The sequence below is a fragment of the Oreochromis aureus genome, linkage group 14 (assembly GCF_013358895.1).
Source record: "Oreochromis aureus strain Israel breed Guangdong linkage group 14, ZZ_aureus, whole genome shotgun sequence".
Classification (NCBI taxonomy): Eukaryota; Metazoa; Chordata; class Actinopteri; order Cichliformes; family Cichlidae; genus Oreochromis; species Oreochromis aureus.
This window is the reverse complement of record NC_052955.1, coordinates 15,733,134-15,754,354: the sequence shown is the minus strand read 5'-3', so window position 1 is coordinate 15,754,354 and position 21,221 is coordinate 15,733,134. Positions and strand designations below refer to the sequence as shown.

The 21,221-nt window shown below is 39.9% G+C and overlaps 2 protein-coding genes across 2 annotated transcripts; both read left to right on the top strand.

Moving 5' to 3' along the window:
* Positions 1 to 7,748: 7,748 nt before the first annotated feature.
* On the top strand, positions 7,749 to 11,722 carry LOC116323582 (extracellular calcium-sensing receptor-like). The gene is made up of 6 exons (XM_039622373.1): positions 7,749 to 7,981; positions 8,150 to 8,447; positions 8,697 to 9,491; positions 9,638 to 9,865; positions 10,047 to 10,170; positions 10,806 to 11,722. Exons 1-6 carry the CDS (start codon positions 7,749 to 7,751, stop codon positions 11,720 to 11,722), a joined length of 2,595 nt encoding a protein of 864 aa, XP_039478307.1.
* Positions 11,723 to 17,515: 5,793 nt separating this feature from the next.
* On the top strand, positions 17,516 to 21,221 carry LOC116323581 (extracellular calcium-sensing receptor-like). The gene is made up of 6 exons (XM_039622372.1): positions 17,516 to 17,694; positions 17,917 to 18,214; positions 18,345 to 19,139; positions 19,230 to 19,457; positions 19,608 to 19,731; positions 20,317 to 21,221. The coding sequence occupies exons 1-6, from the start codon at positions 17,618 to 17,620 to the stop codon at positions 21,219 to 21,221; spliced, it is 2,427 nt and encodes an 808-aa protein (XP_039478306.1). The 5' UTR covers positions 17,516 to 17,617.

Below are 21,221 nucleotides of genomic sequence, written 5' to 3'. Positions count from 1 at the left end.
GGACAAATGACTATAAAAGGGGGTACCAAGGAATATTTGGCGTTGTTTCTTCCTCTAGTTCTTGCGATGAGCAGACACCATCATCTGAAGATTCAGTCTGTGGACTCAGCAATTTGATTGATAATTTTTGACTTTTTTCTGTTTATTTTTGTCGTGTTATAGTATAAATTCAAGAGGATTTGCATTTCCATTGTTTCCTACTGGACTTGGCTGCTCTCCTAATGGGTTATACCCAGTGTTGGGCAAGTTAGTTTGAAAAAGTAATTACTTATAATTACTAGTTACTTCTTCAAAAAAGTAACTGAGTTAGTAACTGAGTTACAAGATTCTAAAAGTGATTAATTACTTGAAAAGTAACTATTGTGTTACTTTAAAAAAAATGTTTAACCCTCACGGGTCCACGTTATAATTGGCCATTTTTGACTACTTTTGATTTTACCTCTACATTTCACCTTTAAAAACTATTTACTTTAGCTTGTTTGGTATCATTCTTTTCAGCACAACCTCAAATATCTGAATTTACAGTTATGTTTTCATTTTGACATACTGTATTGACACAATTGAGCTAAAATCAGACAAAAAACATAAAATCCGAGAAGAAAAAGTTATATTTTTTACTGTAAAAACATGTTAATTGAATCATATTTCATAACTTTAAATGCAAATATTAATTGTCAATTTTAAAATCATATGCACAAGTTTTGCAAACAACAAATTATTTGCAGCCATATATCTTTTACCCTTTTTTAAAATAACCACTTCAAACTACTTACATAACAATCAGCTGCTCTGCATTAAATAAGATGCCACACAAATTATTTGTGCCACTCCAAAAAAATAATTTCTGTCCACTATAAAGGAGAACATCACAAGCCTGATACCTGCAGGTCTGACAGCAGCAGGTGTATCACTCCTCCTGTTTTCTTTCAGCAGTTGCCTCCTTGTTCTGACACACAACACAAAACTATCCACAACACTACACACTAACTAAACAAGACAACACATTAACTACACACTCCAAACACGCTAAACGTCACAAATCTCTCACATCTCACAACTCGCTCTCTCTCTTTTTCTGCTGTCTTTCTTTCTCTCTCTCTCTCTCTCTCGCTGTCACTTCTAAAACTTCCCCCTCTTCCTAAACATCCAAATGTCATGTTGCCATATCATTTTTTGATTGATCGACATGGTACATTTTTCCACCAACACGAACAGGCTGTTTTTTGTTTTGTTTTTGGTTTTTTTTTGCTCATAAGCAGAGAGTGGTTGCTAGCGCCGTCTAAACATGACAAAACTATTCAGGAAAAAACGCCGCGTCTATATTGTTTATCATGACTCTGGTTTTACGTGGCCTATCAACACAATTCAAAAACTGGTATATATCACCTTGTTGCTTTGTAATCTTGAAGTGGTCATGTGATTGGCTTACCACGACTACTTTATTCTTCTTCAGTCAAACAGCAGCACTCATGCGATTGTTTTGCCCCCTTAGCTCCAGGTGTTGTGCCAAAAAGTGATCGTGATGGCCGTCCGCGGGAGCGCGCACAGCTGCTTAAAGCTGTAGCGCCCAGATTACTTACAGCTACTTCAGTGCAACTGATATAAGGTGCGGTAAGCTGAACACAGCTTCAACCGCCAGTTTGTTGAATAATAGTAACGCGACCGCACCGCATTTTCTTGTTAGTAACGGTAACGGCGTTGTAACGATAGGAATAGTAATTAGTTACATTACTCATTACTGAAAAAAGTAACGCCGTTACTTGTAATGCCATTATTCCCATCACTGGTTATACCTACACTGAAGAGATAAGTGCGGTGGCCAATTATTTGAACCTGCTTTTGCATTCCTCCTGCTGAATTGCTTTAATAAAAATATCCCACATTTAAAAAGTAAATTGCAGACATTTCCTTTTTAGCACACTGTGAAACAGTTATAGTAACAATCTGAGTATTAATCTACATTAGTATAAATACTACACGTTACTCTAACCTTTTAAAAGTAACAGACCCCTGGGGTCTACTGTTCAGGCCACCAAACGAGCCCAGCCATATTCCAAGAGCATTGACAGCTGCCGCAACAGGTGTTGCTGGTAAATACTGGGCCTGCAACGCTACTTTTAGCTCCAGTTTTTTTTATCAGAGTAGGCAGGGTAGAAACCTGGGGGTTAGAGGCAGTTAGACCTGAGAAAGTCCCCTCACCCATTGGCTCTAAGGTCTGTATAACCTACTGAGTAATACACAGTAGGTTTTAAACAGAGTCAATCCAGACTTCCTGTATTGGGGTGCTGGTTTCACAGGTCGACAATATATTTAAAGAAATGTTTTAGCAGTAGCTACATGTTTTGTTGATTTTAAAGAACAGAATTTCCGTTCATTCTCAAATTATGACTGATCGTTCAGACTCAAGGTATGAAGAGACAAACAGAAGGTAGGAGACAATGCCACTTGCAGCTTAATAAAATATCACCATCTTCCTTCTCACCTAATGTTGAATTCTATAAGATTATTTGGGTAATGGACAGTCTGAGCTGCGACAATGGAGTTGGTGCAGAAGGTTATGTAGTCAGTGATACATTCATTAAGTCCACTGATGTCCTCACTGTGGGATTCACAGAGTGTCTCCCAGTCTGTCATCTCAAAACCGCCCTGTAGCTCTCCCTCTCCCAACCACCTCCTAATACTCCTAGTGGTCACAGGCTCCCTCTTCACAATAAGCACATAGTGGTGGATATGGTTTTGATCTGACCTACCCAGTGGGGGGAAGAACTGCATGCGTCCTTGACATTAGCATACAGTAGGTCTAAAATCCTCTCCCTCTTGGTGGAACAAACCACATACTGTGTGTAAGTTGGCAGAGTATTCCCCTCGGTGACATGGTTGAAGTCACCAAAGATAGCAATGAAGGTACTCGGGTGGTGAGTCTGTAACTGGGCTATAGCAGAGTGGATAATCTCACATACAGCTGTGGGTTAGCAGAGGGAGAAACATAAACAGCCACCAAGATTAAGGCTAAATTCCCTGGACAAATAATACGGCCTGAGTCCAACAGTGCACAGTTCAATTTCTGGGCAACAAATCTGCTCTTTGATTTTTATTTGAGCAGGGTTACACCACTGATTGTTAACAACAATGGCAAGCCCCTCTCCGTTCTCCTTACTGCTCGCAGTGCTTTCCCTGTTGGCCTGAACAGTGTGGAAGCCTTTCACAGATGCATTGTCATTGGGTGCATTCATGATTCAGTGAAGCATATTAAGCTACACTTCCGATATTCCCTCTGACTCCATGCTACCACTGTTAGCATGTCCATCTTATTTGCTAGCAACCGAACATTCCCCATTATAATAAACAGAAATTCAAGTCTGGAAATTATAGCTCATCAAGGTCTTCAAGTCTTTAAGACATTACTACAGTTTAACTAATTGGTGTGTGTCATCTGGCCCCATAGCTAGACAGAGCTAGGTATCATCTGCATAGCAATGCCTTAAAATGATACTGTCCAATGGAAGCATGCATTATATAAATAGAATTTGTCATAGCATGAAATCATGTGGAACTCCATAATTTACTTCAGAGTGTAAAGAAGTCACCCCATTTATAAAAACGAAATGGAGTCTATTACATAGATATGATTCAAACCACTGCCATGCAGTACATTTAATTCCTACGGCATAGTCTAATCTTTGTAATAAATACTGTGATCAACAGCATCGAGCACTAAAATGAGATGTAGCAGGACAAGCACTAAATCCACTATCAGACATCATAAGAAGATAAAATGCTTTCAAAAATGCTGTCTGTACTGTGGTGACTTCTGAAACCTGGCTAAAATTCTTTCAATAAGCCATTTGTGTGCAGATGATCAGTTAGCTGTTTTACAACTACTCTTTAAAATAAAACTGAGAAACAGGAAGGTTGAAGATTGGCCTCTAATTAGTTAAGACAGCTGGGTCATGTGATGGCTTTTAAAGTAATGGTTTAATCACTGCCCCCCAAAATGCCTGTGGTATATAAACCGCTAATGGAGATAGTGCATTCAGGAAACCAAGTGGACAGGAGCCAAGGTGGGGGATATGGTTTGATGATGGTTTCAAGCTTTTCTACAATGGGAAGAAAGCCCAGAACGGAGTCGGAATAGTGGTCAGCCAAGCGCTACGAGATAACGTGGTTGAAGTGACGCGAATTTCGGACCGGCTAATGTGACTCATAATCGACACTGGTGCCATCACCCTGCGAGTGGTCTCATGCTATGCTCCCAAGACGAACTGCTCCAACGCAGAGAAAGAAGAGTTTTGGGCCAGCCTCAAACCCACCTACAAACCTTCGAACTAGAAGAATATGACGTTATTGGTGGTGATCTCAATGGTCACGTTTAGGGATGGGTATCGTTTAGGTTTTATCCGATACTGGTGCCAAACCGGTACTTTTGAAACGGTGCCGGTGCTTAAACGGTGCTCAAACCGGTGCTTAAAGAATGGTGAACACAAAATTGGTCCAAAAACCTCTCATGTTCAGCTGTTTTTTTTGTAAAATATAACAATGTTAGCCTTTTCTGCAGCTATAGGGCATATATGGTCTCACTCTTGGCTGGAAGCAGTGCTTAAACAATGGAAAAAACACAAACTTTGTCCAAAAACCTCTCATGTTTAACTGTTTTCCACTTTTTCTTTGGTCATTTTAGCCTTTTTGGCCAGGGTGAAGGGAGTATCTGCCATCAAACAAGAAGACAGCCGCATGTAACTACGACGGTGTTTGCTAGTTCACCTTACATGCATTAATGTAATAATGTGGTTAGCGTACTCAACGTTAATTACACACGAACAACATGAAGCTACTCACGCAGAGGAGAACGGCTGCTGCTGCCATCATCATCCGTCATCATTTCTGCTATGCTGACAGGGCTAGGGGCCAGGACTCTACTCGTCGGGTTTTTGGGGATGTTGCTAACTCCGGTCCGATAACAGGCACCACACCCGCAGTAGATGTGCATGGTGTGAGGTCTCGCAGCAAGCTATCAAACACGGCGCATTTCTCGGCTTTAAAAAAAAACCGCTATGCGTCGCCAGGTGTTTCATCAGATTTGAGGTGTTACCTCCTTTGACAGTATCACAGTATCAGCTTAAAGCACTTGTTGCAGGCTGCTGAGTTTGCATCTTTTGCTGTGAAGTACAGCCAGACTTTTGATCGCTTCGCCTTGGGCATTTTTAATCTGTAGCTCTGCTCTAAAAGAACGTACGTACCTGGCCCCGCCTACTATCCTCGGAAACGTAAAATGATTGGCTAGAATTGGCTCAGGAAAAAAAAAGCACCCAAATGTGCGCTGCTTTTTGGTCTGGTTACTACCGTTTATGTCAGAACCGTACCCATCCCTAGTCACGTTGGACAAGACAGAAGTGGCTATGAGAGGTTTCACGGTGGCCAAGGATTTGGAAGCCGAAACGAGGATGGAGAGCGCGCCCTCGACTGTGCTGAGGCATACGATCTCACTATAACCAACACCTTCTTCAAGAAGAGACTGGCGCACCTAGTCACGTACTCCAGTGGAGGTAGAGACACCCAGATCGATTATTGGCTTACCCGGAGGCGACACCTAAATTTGGTGACTGACACGAAGGTCATCCCATCAATACCCTCACCGCCCTCAACACACTATTCAACGCTATCATCCAGGAAGGCAAACCCCCAACGGCCTGGAGCACCAGCATCACAGTCCCAATCTGGAAAGCCAAAGTCGATGTGGCCGACTGCACCAACTACCGCCCAATACGCCTCCTGTGCCATGCTATGAAGATCTTTGAGCAGATCCTGGACGCCCGCCTAAGGCAAATCGCCACCATCACGGCAAACCAGTGCAGTTTCATCAAGGGGTCTGGCACTATTGACGCCATTCATGCTGTGAGGCTGCTTGTGGAGAAACACCGGGAGAAGAAATCGAAAGTCCACCTGGCCTTCCTTGACCTGGAGAAGGCGTTCGACAGAGTACCGCACGATCTTATTTGGCATGCCCTACATTCTCATGGAGTCCCAGAAGCTTATGTCAACTGGGTCAAACTACTGTACACAAACGTCACCAGTGTCGTCAGGTGCTCCGTGGGGGTCTCGCGCCCTTCACCTTCAACATAGGTGTACACCAAGGCTCGGCACTCTCGCCTCTTCTGTTTATACTATGCATGGACACCGTGACCGCTGATCTCCAACAACCTCACCCATGGTCACTCTTATACGCCGACGACGTATTCCTAGCAGATCAATCTAGAAGTGAGCTGCAACAGCACACGCAGCAATGGAAGACGCGCCTGGCCGATCATGATTTGAGACTCAACATCAAGAAGACCGAGTACATGGAAGCTGGCCCCCAAACTGATGGCACCATTAACATCGACGTGGAAGACCTGAAGAAGGCCGACCAATTCAAGTACTTGGGATCGATGATCAGTGGCAACAGGGATATCCTTCTGGACGTGCGAGCAAGGGTCAATGCCACATGGATGAAGTGGTGTCAAGTGACGGGTGGCGCTATGCGACCGTCAAATGCCAGACCATCTCAAGGCGAAGATTTATAAGACTGTAGGAAATGCGAATGCTCAGGTGGTGTCTAGGCCTCATGCGTTGGGACCAAGTCCTGAATGAAGATGTCAGAAAGTGGCTCGGCATCAAAGAAAATACGCGAGGCACGGATACGGTGGTACGGACACATATTACGCTCAGACAACAGCTCAGTGGCGAAAATGGCAATGAGGCTTCCCATATGGAAAAGAAATAGTAAAAACTTATAAAAGACTTGCATAAGATGTGGCCTACTTCATATAGTGAGTCATATAAGGCTTATATGATTTACTCATGAAAGTGGCCACTTTCTCATTACTTTCATATATTGTTTTACTAAGTATCCAAAACATACAAGTTTCATTTATATACTTTTTCAAGGGATTTTATATTTTTTCACTCTTGTATGCTTTTCATACAAGTTTCACACAAGACAGATACAAACGTTATAAGATTTATATATATCTTTTCCATATGGGTTGAGCCCGGTGGCCAGCAACCCCGTGGCAGGCCGAAGAAATGGTGGATGGATAGAATAAAGGAAGACATGAAGATCGTCAATGCCACCCCAGAAGACGCCCTTGATCTTGCCAAATGGAGACGGATTTGCCGCAAAGCAGACCCTGCCATGCGGGATAAACGCTAGAAAGAAGAAGTGATTTCTAAAGTTAACCCAGAGAGATCAATTGCAGAGAAAGAGTATGAATAAATATCAACTGAACTGAATAGAACTGAATAGCTTCACTCCTCAAAAACTGTAGATGGCTGTTTTTCCTCACTATACACAAATTGAAACCAGAATATAGATATGTCTGATTTTTTTTTTTCTTCCTGTTTGCCTGTTGTGCAAATATTGGAAAAACCAATTGAAAATACCACAGTGAAAGGAAAGGAGATCATATGGTTTCATTTATCATTTCCAAATATAATCTTAAAAGATAATAAAGGTTTTCTTGAATCTTCATGGACCTATTGAAACTATAAATGTTATACTGCATCTGAATCAATCAATAATGATACTGTAGTGTAGTGTTTTGCAATGCCACTCCTCTGGCCCCACCTTTTCCTTCCACATAGAAGAAGCATGATGGTTCAGTTATTCATTTTTGCTGCTTCAAAATGTATAAATAAAGTCTGCATGTTTCACTTAGAGTAGGACTAGGTTACTTGCAATGCCAACCAGTGATTCAGTTTTTACAGACAGCATGTCATTTACACAGAAGTGGCCAGAATTGGGGTGGGCACTTTTCCAACTGTTACTGGTGGCATCTTTCTCTCAGGCTAAAGAACCTGTGTGCATACAAAGAGGGGACCCTGACAACCCTCAGTTATCTAGGGATGGGGACATTATACTGGGAGGGATGTTCTCTTTTCACAGTAGCTGGAATGACAGAAAGGATACCTACATGCAGAAACCACTGCCACTTCAATGCACGAGGTAAATAACATTATAAAAATAAATTTACAATGGATGAATGATCTAAGATGAAAAAAAATCAATAATTTTTCTCTTGCTTTCTCTTGTTTTTCTATATTCATTTAACTGACTGATTTCAGCATTTTATGTGTTAGTAACTGTTGTAACTTTTTCACTGTTTGAATGAAGTTTTAATTCCAGAGAATTCCGGGTCGCCCAGGCTATGCTTTTTGCCATTGAGGAGATTAATAACAGTACAGACCTACTGCCAGGAGTCTCTCTGGGCTATAAAATGTATGATACTTGTGGTTCCATTGCCCAAAGCATAAAAGTTGCACTAGCCTTGATGAATGGTAATCAAATTATTTTCACAGCACCTGAGGCCCCTTGTACCAAACCAGCACAAGTGCAGGCTATAATTGGAGAGACTTCTTCCTCTCCTTGCATGGCAATAGCTACCGTAATTGGGCCATTTTATATACCAATGGTGGGTAGGATAGCTAAAAATATTTTTTTCTGGAAACACAAATGTCACTCTTGTATTTTTCCATTTTAGATAGGCCTCTTTGCGGGGATATAATGTGCTTAACACAGTAAAAACTGAAATTAAATGTGGATGTGTGCAACATTTTTTTTTTAATGGTCAATGTGACTATTATTATTATTAGTATTCCTTTTAACATCTTAAATTTTATCTCGTTCTTTGTCTTTTTCATGGCCTTTTTTTTTCTCTTAGATCAGCCATTTGGCCACATGTGCTTGTCTCAGTGACAAAACCAAGTACCCATCCTTCCTCAGAACAATACCCAGTGACTACTACCAGAGCAGAGCCCTGGCCCATTTGGTCAAGCACTTTGGATGGACTTGGGTTGGAGCTATTCGAACCAATGATGATTACGGAAATAAAGGCATAGCCACATTCACAGAAACTGCACAGCAGCTGGGCATCTGTCTGGAATATTCTGTATCTTTTTTTAGGACAGATCCCTATGAAAAAATTCAAAAGATCATTGACATTATAAAAGCTTCAACCTCCAAGGTGATTATTGGCTTTCTGTCCCACTTTGATATGGATGTGCTATTACATGAGTTTTCTCTCAACAACCTGACTGGTTATCAGTGGATAGGCAGTGAGTCTTGGATATTTGATTCTCAAACCGCAAAAATGGATATACATCACATACTGGATGGTGCCATAGGCCTTTACATTCCCAAAGCACACGTCACTGGCCTACAGGAGTTCATGCTCAATGTGAAACTTCTTAATTCATCTAATAATGAATTGTTTACTGAGTTCTGGGAGACATTATTTAACTGTAAGTTCAAGGAGTTGAAGTCAACAGCAGAAAATCCAAGAGAGTGTACCGGACATGAAGATCTTACTGGAGTTGAAAACATCTTCACTGATATGTCACTCATGCCTATGTTTAACAATGTCTATAAAGGAGTGTATGCAGTGGCCCATGCCCTTCACAATATCCTCAATTGTAATAAAACATGTGAGAAAAATGTGCAGCTAGATCCATTCATGGTGAGCCTATCTAAAATTATATTGTTCAAATCGAGTAACAAGAACTATTTAAATTTGAAGACAAAATGTGTTGATCATGTCATTTAGCCAGTAGATCTATTAAATGTCCTTCAGTATATTAACTGACTTATTACATATGTTTTTAGATTTTGCAGCATATTCTAAAAATTTACTTCAAAACAAAAGAAGGAGATGAGGTTTACTTTGATGAGAATGGAGATCCAGCAGCAAAGTATGACATTATAAACTGGCAGCCAAGAAAAAACGGCATCGTGGAGTTTGTCACAGTTGGTCTTTATGATGCATCACTTCCTCCAGACAAACAGCTGATTCTGCAAAATAACTCTTTAATCTGGGCAAGAAACTCAAAGCAGGTGAGTGATCAATAAACAATAAATACAAATATTGAGATTATTAAGAACAAAGAATTAATTATAATCAGGTGTTATTATTTTAAACCATTTGAATTTCATGCATACAAAATTAAGAAAGGATTGTAAAGATAATCATACATGCAGTTTACCCATGGTTATTATTGTACATTTATTCATACAGGTGCCTGTGTCAGTTTGCAGTGAGAAATGTCCTCCAGGAACACGTAAAGTTCTCCAGAAAGGAAGGCCTGTTTGCTGCTATGACTGTATAAGATGTGCAGAGGGAGAGATCAGCAACATTACAGGTTGAGTAATATTTCCACAAAAACTTTAGAACTTTAATGAACTACAAGCAATATGACTGTTCATGTTCCAGTATATTTTTTCATTCTTTTGCAAAATTGAGGAAACCCCTCAGAAATGTTAGTAATTATGCTCTTTCTTTCTATACATAAAGCAAACGAAGAGTGAGATATGGGGCTGTTTTAGCCTACTGTGAATAATATGAGCACACTCCCTGCTTCAAACCTCTGTGTTTTTCTATATCTTTTCTTTTTTTTTTTTTAAGATGACAAAAAAAGAACGGCTGAGCAGTGTGGGACAGGCTGTAATATGCCCTGTCTATCAGAACTGATGCTGTTGTTCCAGCACCAGTTGCTATATACCACAGCATGTAATTTGTTCAGAATCAGTGTCAGTTTTACTGAAACATGGCCAATGATGTTTGAAGTTACTTATTTACCATTTTTCATATTGACTGCACAAAAGCATTGTCGACACATTTTTTCTCATCTTCTCATTGTGCAGCATTAGCGGTAGCCTGACCAACGTAGAGTAATAGTTAGTGTGCTAGTGAGTATAATATGTTGTAAAGTAGATTCAAACGCATAAATCTAATAAATCCCCAGAATTCTAACATTGCATCAATATTAATTTGCAGATTCTGTTACCTGTTTGAGATGTCCCCCTGAATTTTGGTCAAATGAAAGAAGAGACACGTGCATAAAGAAGGAAGCAGTGTTTCTGTCATATGAAGAAATTATGGGAGCACTCCTGACTGCTGCATCTTTATTTGGAACATGCATGACTACTGGTGTGGCATTAATATTCTTCAAATACAGGACAACTCCTATTGTGAGGGCAAACAATTCTGAGCTGAGCTTCCTGCTGCTCTTCTCTTTGACATTGTGTTTCCTGTGTTCTCTGACATTCATTGGTCAGCCCTCTGAATGGTCCTGCATGCTGCGACATGTAGCTTTTGGGATCACTTTTGTGCTCTGCATCTCTTGTGTTCTGGGGAAAACAATGGTTGTTTTAATGGCTTTCCGGGCAACGCGTCCAGGTAGTAATGTTCAGAAATGGTTTGGACCTACACAGCAGAGACTCTGTGTTACAAGTTTTACTCTGATACAACTTATCATGTGTATAATTTGGTTAACAGTTTCGCCTCCTTTTCCATTTAAAAACTTTAAGGAATTTAAAGACAAGATCACCTTAGAGTGTGCTCTGGGCACATCTCTGGGCTACTGGGCTGTGCTTGGCTACATTGGACTTTTGTCTGTCTTATGTTTCATTTTCGCTTTTCTAGCTCGAAAACTGCCTGATAATTTCAATGAAGCCAAGTTTATCACTTTTAGCATGCTGATATTCTGTGCAGTGTGGATCACATTTATTCCAGCATATGTCAGCTCTCCAGGGAAGTTCAGTGTTGCTGTAGAAATATTTGCTATTCTTGCCTCCAGCTTTGGACTGCTGATTTGCATTTTTTTTCCAAAGTGTTATATCATCTTACTGAAACCAGAAAGGAACACGAAAAAGAACATGATGGGGAAGGGTGCTCCACGATCACCATCATGAAAATAAATAAATAAATAATTATTTGGTGTGTGTGTGTGTGTGTGTGTGTGTGTGTGCTTCTGTGCTGGATTTGTTTGTACCAGTGGAGAATGCAAAAATGCAAACATAGCATATTGCTCAGATCTTGTCTGAGGTGTTTAGTGCTTGGTCAGAATGACTAAGCAAATATTCAGACAATGTCTGACTTTAGCATTTATGATTTAATAAAAGAAATTTTATTGAGTATATTATGATTTACACACACTTAATTCACAGTGCACAGTTCTCACTACTGTTGGGTTCATCTTATGAGAGAAGACAAAAAAAACTCTCATTATTTATTTCCCTCATCTTATTAAGCAGTTAAAGGTTCAAATTATTAATGGCACCCTATCTCTTCCTCCGTTCAGCAATCTGTACGAACAAAGAGCACCCAGGTAGTAAACACTTTTATTATGAGACATAAAAACAAAAGCCAAAATCACACAAGTTTTGTCAAGTGACACGGCAGAGGTTCTTGTCCATACATTTGTGTCTTCATGTGTTGATTATTGTAACGCTCTTCTTGTTTGTTGATTATTGTAACGTTCTTCTTTCTGGGCTTCCAAAGAAAAGTTTCAGAGGTCTACAGATGGTGCAAAATGCAGCTGCTCCCATTTTAACAAGAACTGGGAAATTTGAGCACATTACCCCTGTACTGAGATCTCTTCATTGGCTACCTTGTCAGGTTTGAGCAGATTTTAAGGTCTTGCTGCTCACCTACAAGGCTTTAAATGGATTGGCACCTTCATACCTCTCCGACCTTTTACACCTTTATGTTCTGTCCCGTGCTCTACAATCTCAGGACTCTGGCCTTCTAAAGGTTCCTAGAGCCAGAAAAAAGACAGTTGGAGAGCGTGCTTTTTCTTTTCGTGCCCCATTCTTGTGGAACAACCTCCCTCAAGTTATTAGGCAGGCATGCTCTGTGGAGGTTTTTAAAACTAAGTTGAAGACACATTTGTTCACCCTATCTTACATGTCTTAATTCTATGCCTTTTAGTTTTTAAATTCTTATTGTTTTTAACTTGTATTGTGTTTTTTCTTGTATTGCTATTTATCGCTTTTATTTATTCATCTTTTTAGTTTCAAATAGCTGTACAGCACTTTGTTTGAAAGCGCTTTATAAATAAAGTTATGATTATTATTATTATTATTATTATCATCATTATTATTATTATTATTAAAATGTTAATTTGATTGGTTAAAATTTTTCAGGGGAGGTTGTGGTCGTGGACTTGTTTCCCATTATTTACCTTGGGTCCATTCTGTGGGTCATCTTACCCCCTGTTACGGATATCTCCTTCTGTAATGAGAAGAACAGAAAAACAACCACCCACTGTATAAACAGAGAATTTATTCCCTGTGGTATTTTTCAAACAGTCTGGTTTTGGATGGGCATGACATTATCTTTTCAACACTCTATTCTACAACACCGATTTGTGTAATAAAAGATAAGATATAAATGTGTTATTTTAGATAAAATATAAGTGCATGATAAAAATTGTGAGGTAATTGTAATATATAAGTCAACGGGTCACACAAATATTAAAGATTTGTTTAAAAAAATCTAACAAATCCCTACTTTCCACACCTTTTAACATGTAAATCCATAATCCAGCTTAAAGCCTCATGTCCCTTCTTGGTATCAGTGTGATATTGGACCAGAGTGGTCTTCCTCTCTTAAACCTGCTTCAGAGGTCCCGAGAATGTGAGAAAAATCTGTCACTCTTCTAATAAAAGTTAGTGGACCTTACGGGCCATTATCCTTTCCCATCAGGAGAGTGCAACATGAGGTCCTCCCGAATGTTGGAGGGAAAGAAAACAAAAAACATATAACCCATGGAAGGAAGTTTCCTCTCTCAGTACCTTCCTTCTAGCTTCCTTGACTGTCGTCTTCACTTTTCAGGTCCTCCACCATACTCTAACAATGGCATCTGAAGCTATGTTTTTAAGAATGAGAGTGCAGCACACGATACCAAACATACCAAGAGCGGAGAGGGGAAGTCTAAGGCCTTCCTGTTCTATAACACCCTCTGTGACTTGAAAACAAATTTTTCAAATAGACCTGCAATGGTATTTTCAGATTAAGTTAGCCAATTGGGTATTATAGTGTGGTCCACATTTTATTAGGGATTCCCCAACAGGATGAATGTAAACACGTTCACAATTTAATTAGGTAACACAAGCTCATTAGACACACCTCTTAGAACTTCAATAACACCAATTTGTATCAAAATCTTTATTAAATCAGTATTAAAATTGAGGAATCATCTTAACCACAAAAGTATCGGAGTTAGGTTCAACCAGTCCTCTATTACAGTCACTGGAAGCAGTAATCTTACCATCGCACAGGTTCCTGACCACATCCGAGGCAGGAAACCCAAGTCTTTTCCTCCACAGAACCACAATAGGTCAGACTTGGAAATAGGTATCTGGTGCTGGACCAATTCATAATGTTTATTATTTTATTAAACCATGCAGGCTTGGCTGCACTCCACCTACCTCTGTGACATTATAGTAAACTAGACATGTGTAATTAGCCCCCTTTGGCATTTAGTCAGGTGGTGTGGTCATGTTGGACGCTCTGAAAACAAAGAACTCAGAACATTACAGTTAGCAGGGGTATGACTCGTGTGCAAAGCAATCATACAGTGTAAACCTTTTAATTCTTTACACATCAAGATTTCACTCAGTAATGATACAATAGCATTTGCTGGTGATGTTCAGTAACAACAGCATTAATGAGACAGTCAGGTTGCTATGATGTGCAAAACCAGAGTTATGAATGATTGAGGAAAAAGGAAATATGACAAGATCAGACCTAATTAATAGGCTGATGATTAACAGAAATGACATTCCATCACTGTAGCAAAAGTCATTTGTAATAACATATAAAATCATTAGTTCATCTTCCTCGCCGTGGTGTTTGCTGATAATCCATTGTGGGCTGGTTTGCAGGTGGCCCCCAAACACCTGGTGGATTCAGCTGTTGTTGCTGTTGTTGTGATGCCAGTGCTGCTGCTACTGCATGTTTTTATCTTAGTCTTCAAATCCATAGGTTTTGTGACCATCTGCTTGGCCTTATCCTTTGTTTTGTTAATTTCCTTTTCATTCTCTTCCACCTGGTAGTTTAGAACATTTTTATTCAATTTTTTCATTTCTTCTTCCTCTTGATATTCCTTTTTTCTGTGTCGACACATATAATGCTGGAGATGATCCACCCACCATCTCCAGAATTATAGGATGTATGAGGTGTTCGGCCCATTGCTATGGGCCATTTGATCCTTATACAACTGTTGCAAGAGCTTGGTCTGCATAGCCGGCAATAAGTTGGACTCGTTCCTGGTGGGTGATGGGCTCTGCCAGGGCTGCCCTTTGTCACTGATTCTGTTCATAATTTTTATGGACAGAATTTCTAGGCGTAGCCAAGTGGTGGAAGGCTTTCACTTGGGTGGTCTCAGAATCTCTTCTCTGCTTTTGGCAGAAGATGTGGTTCTGTTGGCTTCATCGGGTGATGGCCTCCAGCTCGCTTTGGAACAGTTTGCAGCTGAGTGTGAAGTGGTGAGAATGAAAATCAGCACCTCATTGTCACAGGTCTAAAAGCCAAGCCTTCAATTTACCAGTCGTTCTACCCTCACCTATGGTCACGAGCTGTGGGTAGTGATCGAAAAAACGAGATTGTGGATACAAGCGGCAGAAATGGGCTTCCCCCGAAGGGTGGCTGACCTCTCCCTTATGGATAGGGTGAGAAGTTCAGCTATCCGGGAGGGGCTCAGAGTAGAGCCAATTCTCCTCCACATTGAAAGGAGCCAGTTAAGGTGGTTCTGGCATCTGATAAGGATGCCACCTGGGTGTCTCCTGGGTAAGGGTTTCCAGTCATGTCCCACCGGGAGGAGGCCCCGGAGCAGACCCAGGACACACAGGAGAGATTATATCTCTCGGCTGGCCTGGGAACACCTTGGTGTTCCCCCAGACAAGCTGAAGGAGGTGGCTGAGGAGAGGGAGGTCTGGGCTTCTCTGCTTAGGCTGCTGCCCCCGCAACCCAGCCCCAGATAAGCGGAAGAAGATGGATGGATGGATGGATAGATGGATGGATGGATGGATGGATTTTTAATCCAATCCTCCAATTACATGTCTTATTTATTTATTTGTTATACATATAATTTGTTTGTTTTTTTTGTTTTAAAAATGTATTCCTTCTATTAGCTGTCAGTTCTACCTGCGTCCAACAGGTGTGACCTGTGAGCCGCAGTATCAAACTTCTTACCACTGGATGGAGCCAGATAGCACTTTAGCTCAGTCCCATGACTAATTGGCACTAACTCACCTTTTAGCTGCAATACCCTCTTTTGTACACCCTGTCTCGACCTTTGTTAAATAAACCCATGCTTGCTACTGCTTCACATTTCCTCAGCGCTCTACAACTTTTACTGGAAGTTGTGCAATTTCTAAACTTCCTTTACAAAAGGAAGAAAGACACAGACAAAGAACAAAGACAAACAGAGATATACACTTGGAGCACTTTGTTGCTTTTATAGGAACTACGTTGCCCTAATGACTTAAAATGCATGTGGTACACACAATTGTCAATATAATGCTTTTTTAATTGTCTTCAATTAAGCGACTTTAAACACAGTGAATACTCATTTACTGGCCTTAACTTCCCCCACAAAGCCCTGTGACGAGTTTTCGCTTTAACCAGGTCTCAGTTTTCTTACAGAATACTTTAAACACAATCTTTTGTCTGCAACAGGTGTGGCTGGTAAATACTAACAACACACTCTCTAACTCCCACCCCCCAAATGCTCTCAGCCAACCATAAGCATGCTCTCCTACAGACTCTCTGTCATAGTTAGCTGATATGACTGACAGGTTTAATGGCCTCTAGACTATAACACCTTCAAGGTCACTCAGTAAATCACATTGCTGCCGGTGTGGAGCAACTATGCCATAAGTGAGTGGCAATTCTGAACACAATAACACTGATTACACAACAATCAACTAACTGGTAATCCAGTGTGTTACAATATATAAAGAAACATGTTAGCAGTGGCTACAGGTTGTATTGATTTTAAAGAACAGAAGTTCCCTTCATTCTCAAAATGTCTCTGATCTTTCAGACTCAAGATATGAAGAATCATACAGAAGGTGAGACAAGGCTACCAACATCTTAATTTTCCTTCTTATCTCAAGCTTCATGTTTTGAACAAGGCTCAAACACAGACAAATATGCGTAAACATGCTTATTTATCCCTGATACAGTTATTTATTGTTAGCAGACATGCAACCCTGCTGCCTCCAGACAGCAGACAAGTACAAGCTAAACTACAACACTAGCAGGATATTACTTTGTGTAGAAAAACTTTGCATATAAGTTAACAAAGCAGGTTTTTGTTTTGAGCCTACCCTAGATCAGAAAGCAGGTTGTTGCTTTGAGCCCGCACTAAATCAGATTCTTTTGAGTCTAATTAAAGTTAAAGAAACTGTAGTTTAAACTGTATCTCAGTCAGTACAAAAATTGATAACAAATATGTATTTGGGCTTTAAGCACATATAGAATATATTTTTAATAAAACTATAGTATATCACAGAGTTACTCCTCTCGCCCCACCTCTTTGTTCCACAGGGATTCATTTTTGCTACTTTAAAATGTATAAATACAAGTCTTACTGTATACAATGCCATACAATGCCACCCAGTGGTTTAGCTTTTCCAGACAGCATGACATCTACGCAGAAATGGCCAGAACAGGGGTGGGCATTTTTACAACTGTTATTGGTGGCATCTTTCTCTCAGAGTGAGGAGGTCATATGCAAGAGGAGAGGGGACCCTGAGAACCCCCAACTATCTAAGAATGGGGATATTATTCTAGGGGGGATGTTCTCTTTCCACAGCAGCTGGAAAGACAGAAAAGATAACTACATGCAGAAACCACTGCCACTACAATGTACCAGGTAAATAACATTGCAAAAATTTATTCAATTTTGAAATATCTAAAAGGAAGTGGTCTCCAAAAAAAAGGTGTCAGGCCTTTTGTCCCATTCTGGTTTAAATATTCATGTATTTCAGTTCTGTCACTGACTGATTGATTATGACTGAGTGACATTTAACAATGTTCTGTGTCTTCTTCAACATGAAACTAAATATTACATCAACTATTTACTGTTTGGATCAAGTTTGAATTTCAGAGAGTTCCAGTTTGCCCAGGCTATGCGTTTTGCCATTGAGGAGATTAACAACAGTTCAGATCTACTGCCAGGAGTCTCTCTGGGCTATAAAATGTATGATACTTGTGGCTCCATTGCCAGAGGTATAAAAGTTGCACTTGCCTTAGTGAATGGTAATGAAATTGTTTCTGCAGTGTCTGGGGCACCCTGTACCAGACCTGCATCAGTGCAGACCATTTTGGGAGAGACTTCTTCCTCTCCTTGCATGGCAATATCAACTATAATTGGGCCATTTTATATACCAATGGTGGGTAGGATTGGTAGAAATGTAAGAATTTCTGAAAAAAAAACCCCATTTGCTTTTATTGTTCCACTTTATCAATATATATCATTCTTTGTGTTTTCCCATGTGAATGAGTTCTTTTTTTCTCTATTAGATCAGCCACTTTGCCACATGTGCTTGTCTCAGTGACAAAACTAAGTACCCATCCTTCCTCAGAACAATACCCAGTGACTACTACCAGAGCAGAGCCCTGGCCCATTTAGTAAAGTTCTTTGGATGGACTTGGGTTGGAGCTATTCGAACCAATGATGATTATGGAAATAATGGCATGGCCACATTCACAGAAACTGCACAGCAGCTGGGCATCTGTCTGGAGTATTCTGTATCTTTTTTTAGGACCGATCCCTATGAAAAAATTCAAAAGATCATTGAAATTATAAAGGCTTCAACCTCCAAGGTGATCATTGCCTTTCTTTCACACATGGATATGGATGTGCTAATAAATAAGCTGTCTATCCATGGCGTAACTGGGTACCAGTGGGTAGGCAGTGAGTCTTGGATATCTGATTCCCAAATAGCTGCGATGGATATACATCACATACTGGATGGTGCCATAGGTCTTTCAATTCCTAAAGCACATGTCACTGGCTTGAAAGAGTTTATACTGGATGTCAAATCACTGAATTCATCTAATAATGAACTCTTTACTGAGTTCTGGGAGACACTATTTAGTTGTAAGTTCAAGGAGTTGAACTCAACAGCAGAAAATCAGAGAGAGTGTACTGGACATGAAGATATGACTGGAGTTCAAAACAGCTTCACTGATATGTCACTTATGTCTATCTTTAACAATGTCTACAAAGGAGTGTATGCAGTGGCCCATGCACTGCACAACATCCTCAGCTGTAATGAAACATGTAACAAAAATGTGCAGCTAGATCCATTCATGGTGAGCTTACATTTGAACAAAAAGTAGAAGTTGTGCTGTCTGTGTTACAAAATGACATTCAATAAATTAACAGACTGTCTGTCTTCTTAGATTTTGCAGCACATACTAAAAATTTACTTCAAAACAAAAGAAGGAGATGAGGTTTATTTTGATGAGAATGGAGATCCAGCAGCAAAGTATGAAATTATAAACTGGCAGCCAAGAAAAAACAGCATTGTGGAGTTTGTCACAGTTGGTCTTTATGATGCATCACTTTCTCCAGACAAACAGCTGACTCTGCAAAGTCACTCATTAATTTGGGAAAGTAACTCAAAGCAGGTAAGGTATTAGAAAATAATTAAAACCATAATTAAAAGCTACAATTTAAACTTTGAATGTTTGAATTTGGTTTGAATTTAAGGTAATGAAAAATAAAGCTCAAATGATACAAACACTTTTGTTTTAGTCATTGTGTATTTATCCATACAGGTGCCTGTGTCAGTTTGCAGTGAGAAATGTCCTCCAGGAACACGCAAGGTTCTCCAGAAAGGAAGGCCTGTTTGCTGCTATGACTGTATAAGATGTGCAGATGGAGAGATCAGCAACATTACAGGTTTTGTGCTCTAACAGAAACCTTAGAAGTTAGTGAGACAGGCTTTGTATTTTTGTTTAATTCACATATCCCCCCAACCCAGTAAAATACACCTTATATCAGCCTGTCATCAAGACAGGAAAAACAAAAAAGAAATAGACAAAAAGACCTATGCCAGATTTCTTTTCACAGTTCAAGAGTCAAGTCCAGGTGATACCAAATCTTCAAAGTTAATAGAAATAAAAAACAAAACAAAACAGTCAACTCAACAGATAACATGGGTTTGTAGGTTGATCTCTTTTCTTTTTTGTATGCTCCATATTTGGCTAGGTGCAGAGTAGAAACTGGAGCAATGTAAGAAATGTATCCTCTACTATGTTGATGAGAAAGGGAAGAAATATCTGGAAACATGTTGCTTCTCCACTTTACAATTGTATGACATCAGTAGTCTACTAGAGTAATTGTAGAAATGATATAGGATAATAGATTTCTACACTACACTCAAATAGATAATAAAGTAGATGTCAACACAGAAAATTATGCACTTGGGGAAAAGTGAAAAATCTACTCATTAAGTGTAACATCTGGTTCATTATCATTTTGCAGATTCTGTTACCTGTGTGAGATGCCTCCCTGAGTTTTGGCCAAATGAGAAAAAAGATGCCTGTATAAAGAAAGAGGCAGTGTTTCTATCATATGAAGAAATTATGGGCGCACTCCTGACTGCTGCATCTTTATTTGGAACATGCATGACTACTGGTGTGGCATTAATATTCTTCAAATACAGGAAAACTCCTATTGTCAGAGCAAACAATTCTGAGCTGAGCTTCCTCCTGCTCTTCTCTTTGACATTGTGTTTCCTGTGTTCTCTGACATTCATTGGTCAGCCCTCTGAATGGTCCTGCATGCTGCGACATACAGCATTTGGCATCACCTTTGTCCTTTGTATCTCTTGTGTTCTGGGGAAAACAATGGTTGTTTTAGTGGCCTTCAGGGCTACACGTCCAGGGAGCAATGTAATGAAATGGTTTGGACCTGCACAGCAGAGACTCTGTGTTACGGGTTTCACGCTTATACAAGTATTCATATGTGTCATCTGGCTAACAATTTCGCCTCCTTTTCCATTTAAGAATTTTAAGGAATTTAAAGACAAGATCACCTTAGAGTGTGCTCTGGGCTCTGTTGTAGGTTATTGGGCTGTGCTTGGCTACATAGGACTTTTGTCTCTCTTATGTTTTATTTTTGCTTTTCTAGCTCGGAAACTGCCTGATAATTTTAATGAAGCAAAGTTTATCACCTTTAGCATGCTAATATTCTGTGCAGTGTGGATTACATTTATCCCAGCGTATGTCAGCTCTCCTGGGAAGTTCAGTGTTGCTGTAGAAATATTTGCTATTCTTGCTTCCAGTTTTGGACTGCTGATTTGCATTTTTTTCCCCAAATGTTATATCATCTTACTGAAACCAGAAAGGAACACAAAAAAGAACATAATGGGAAAGGGAGCTCCATAG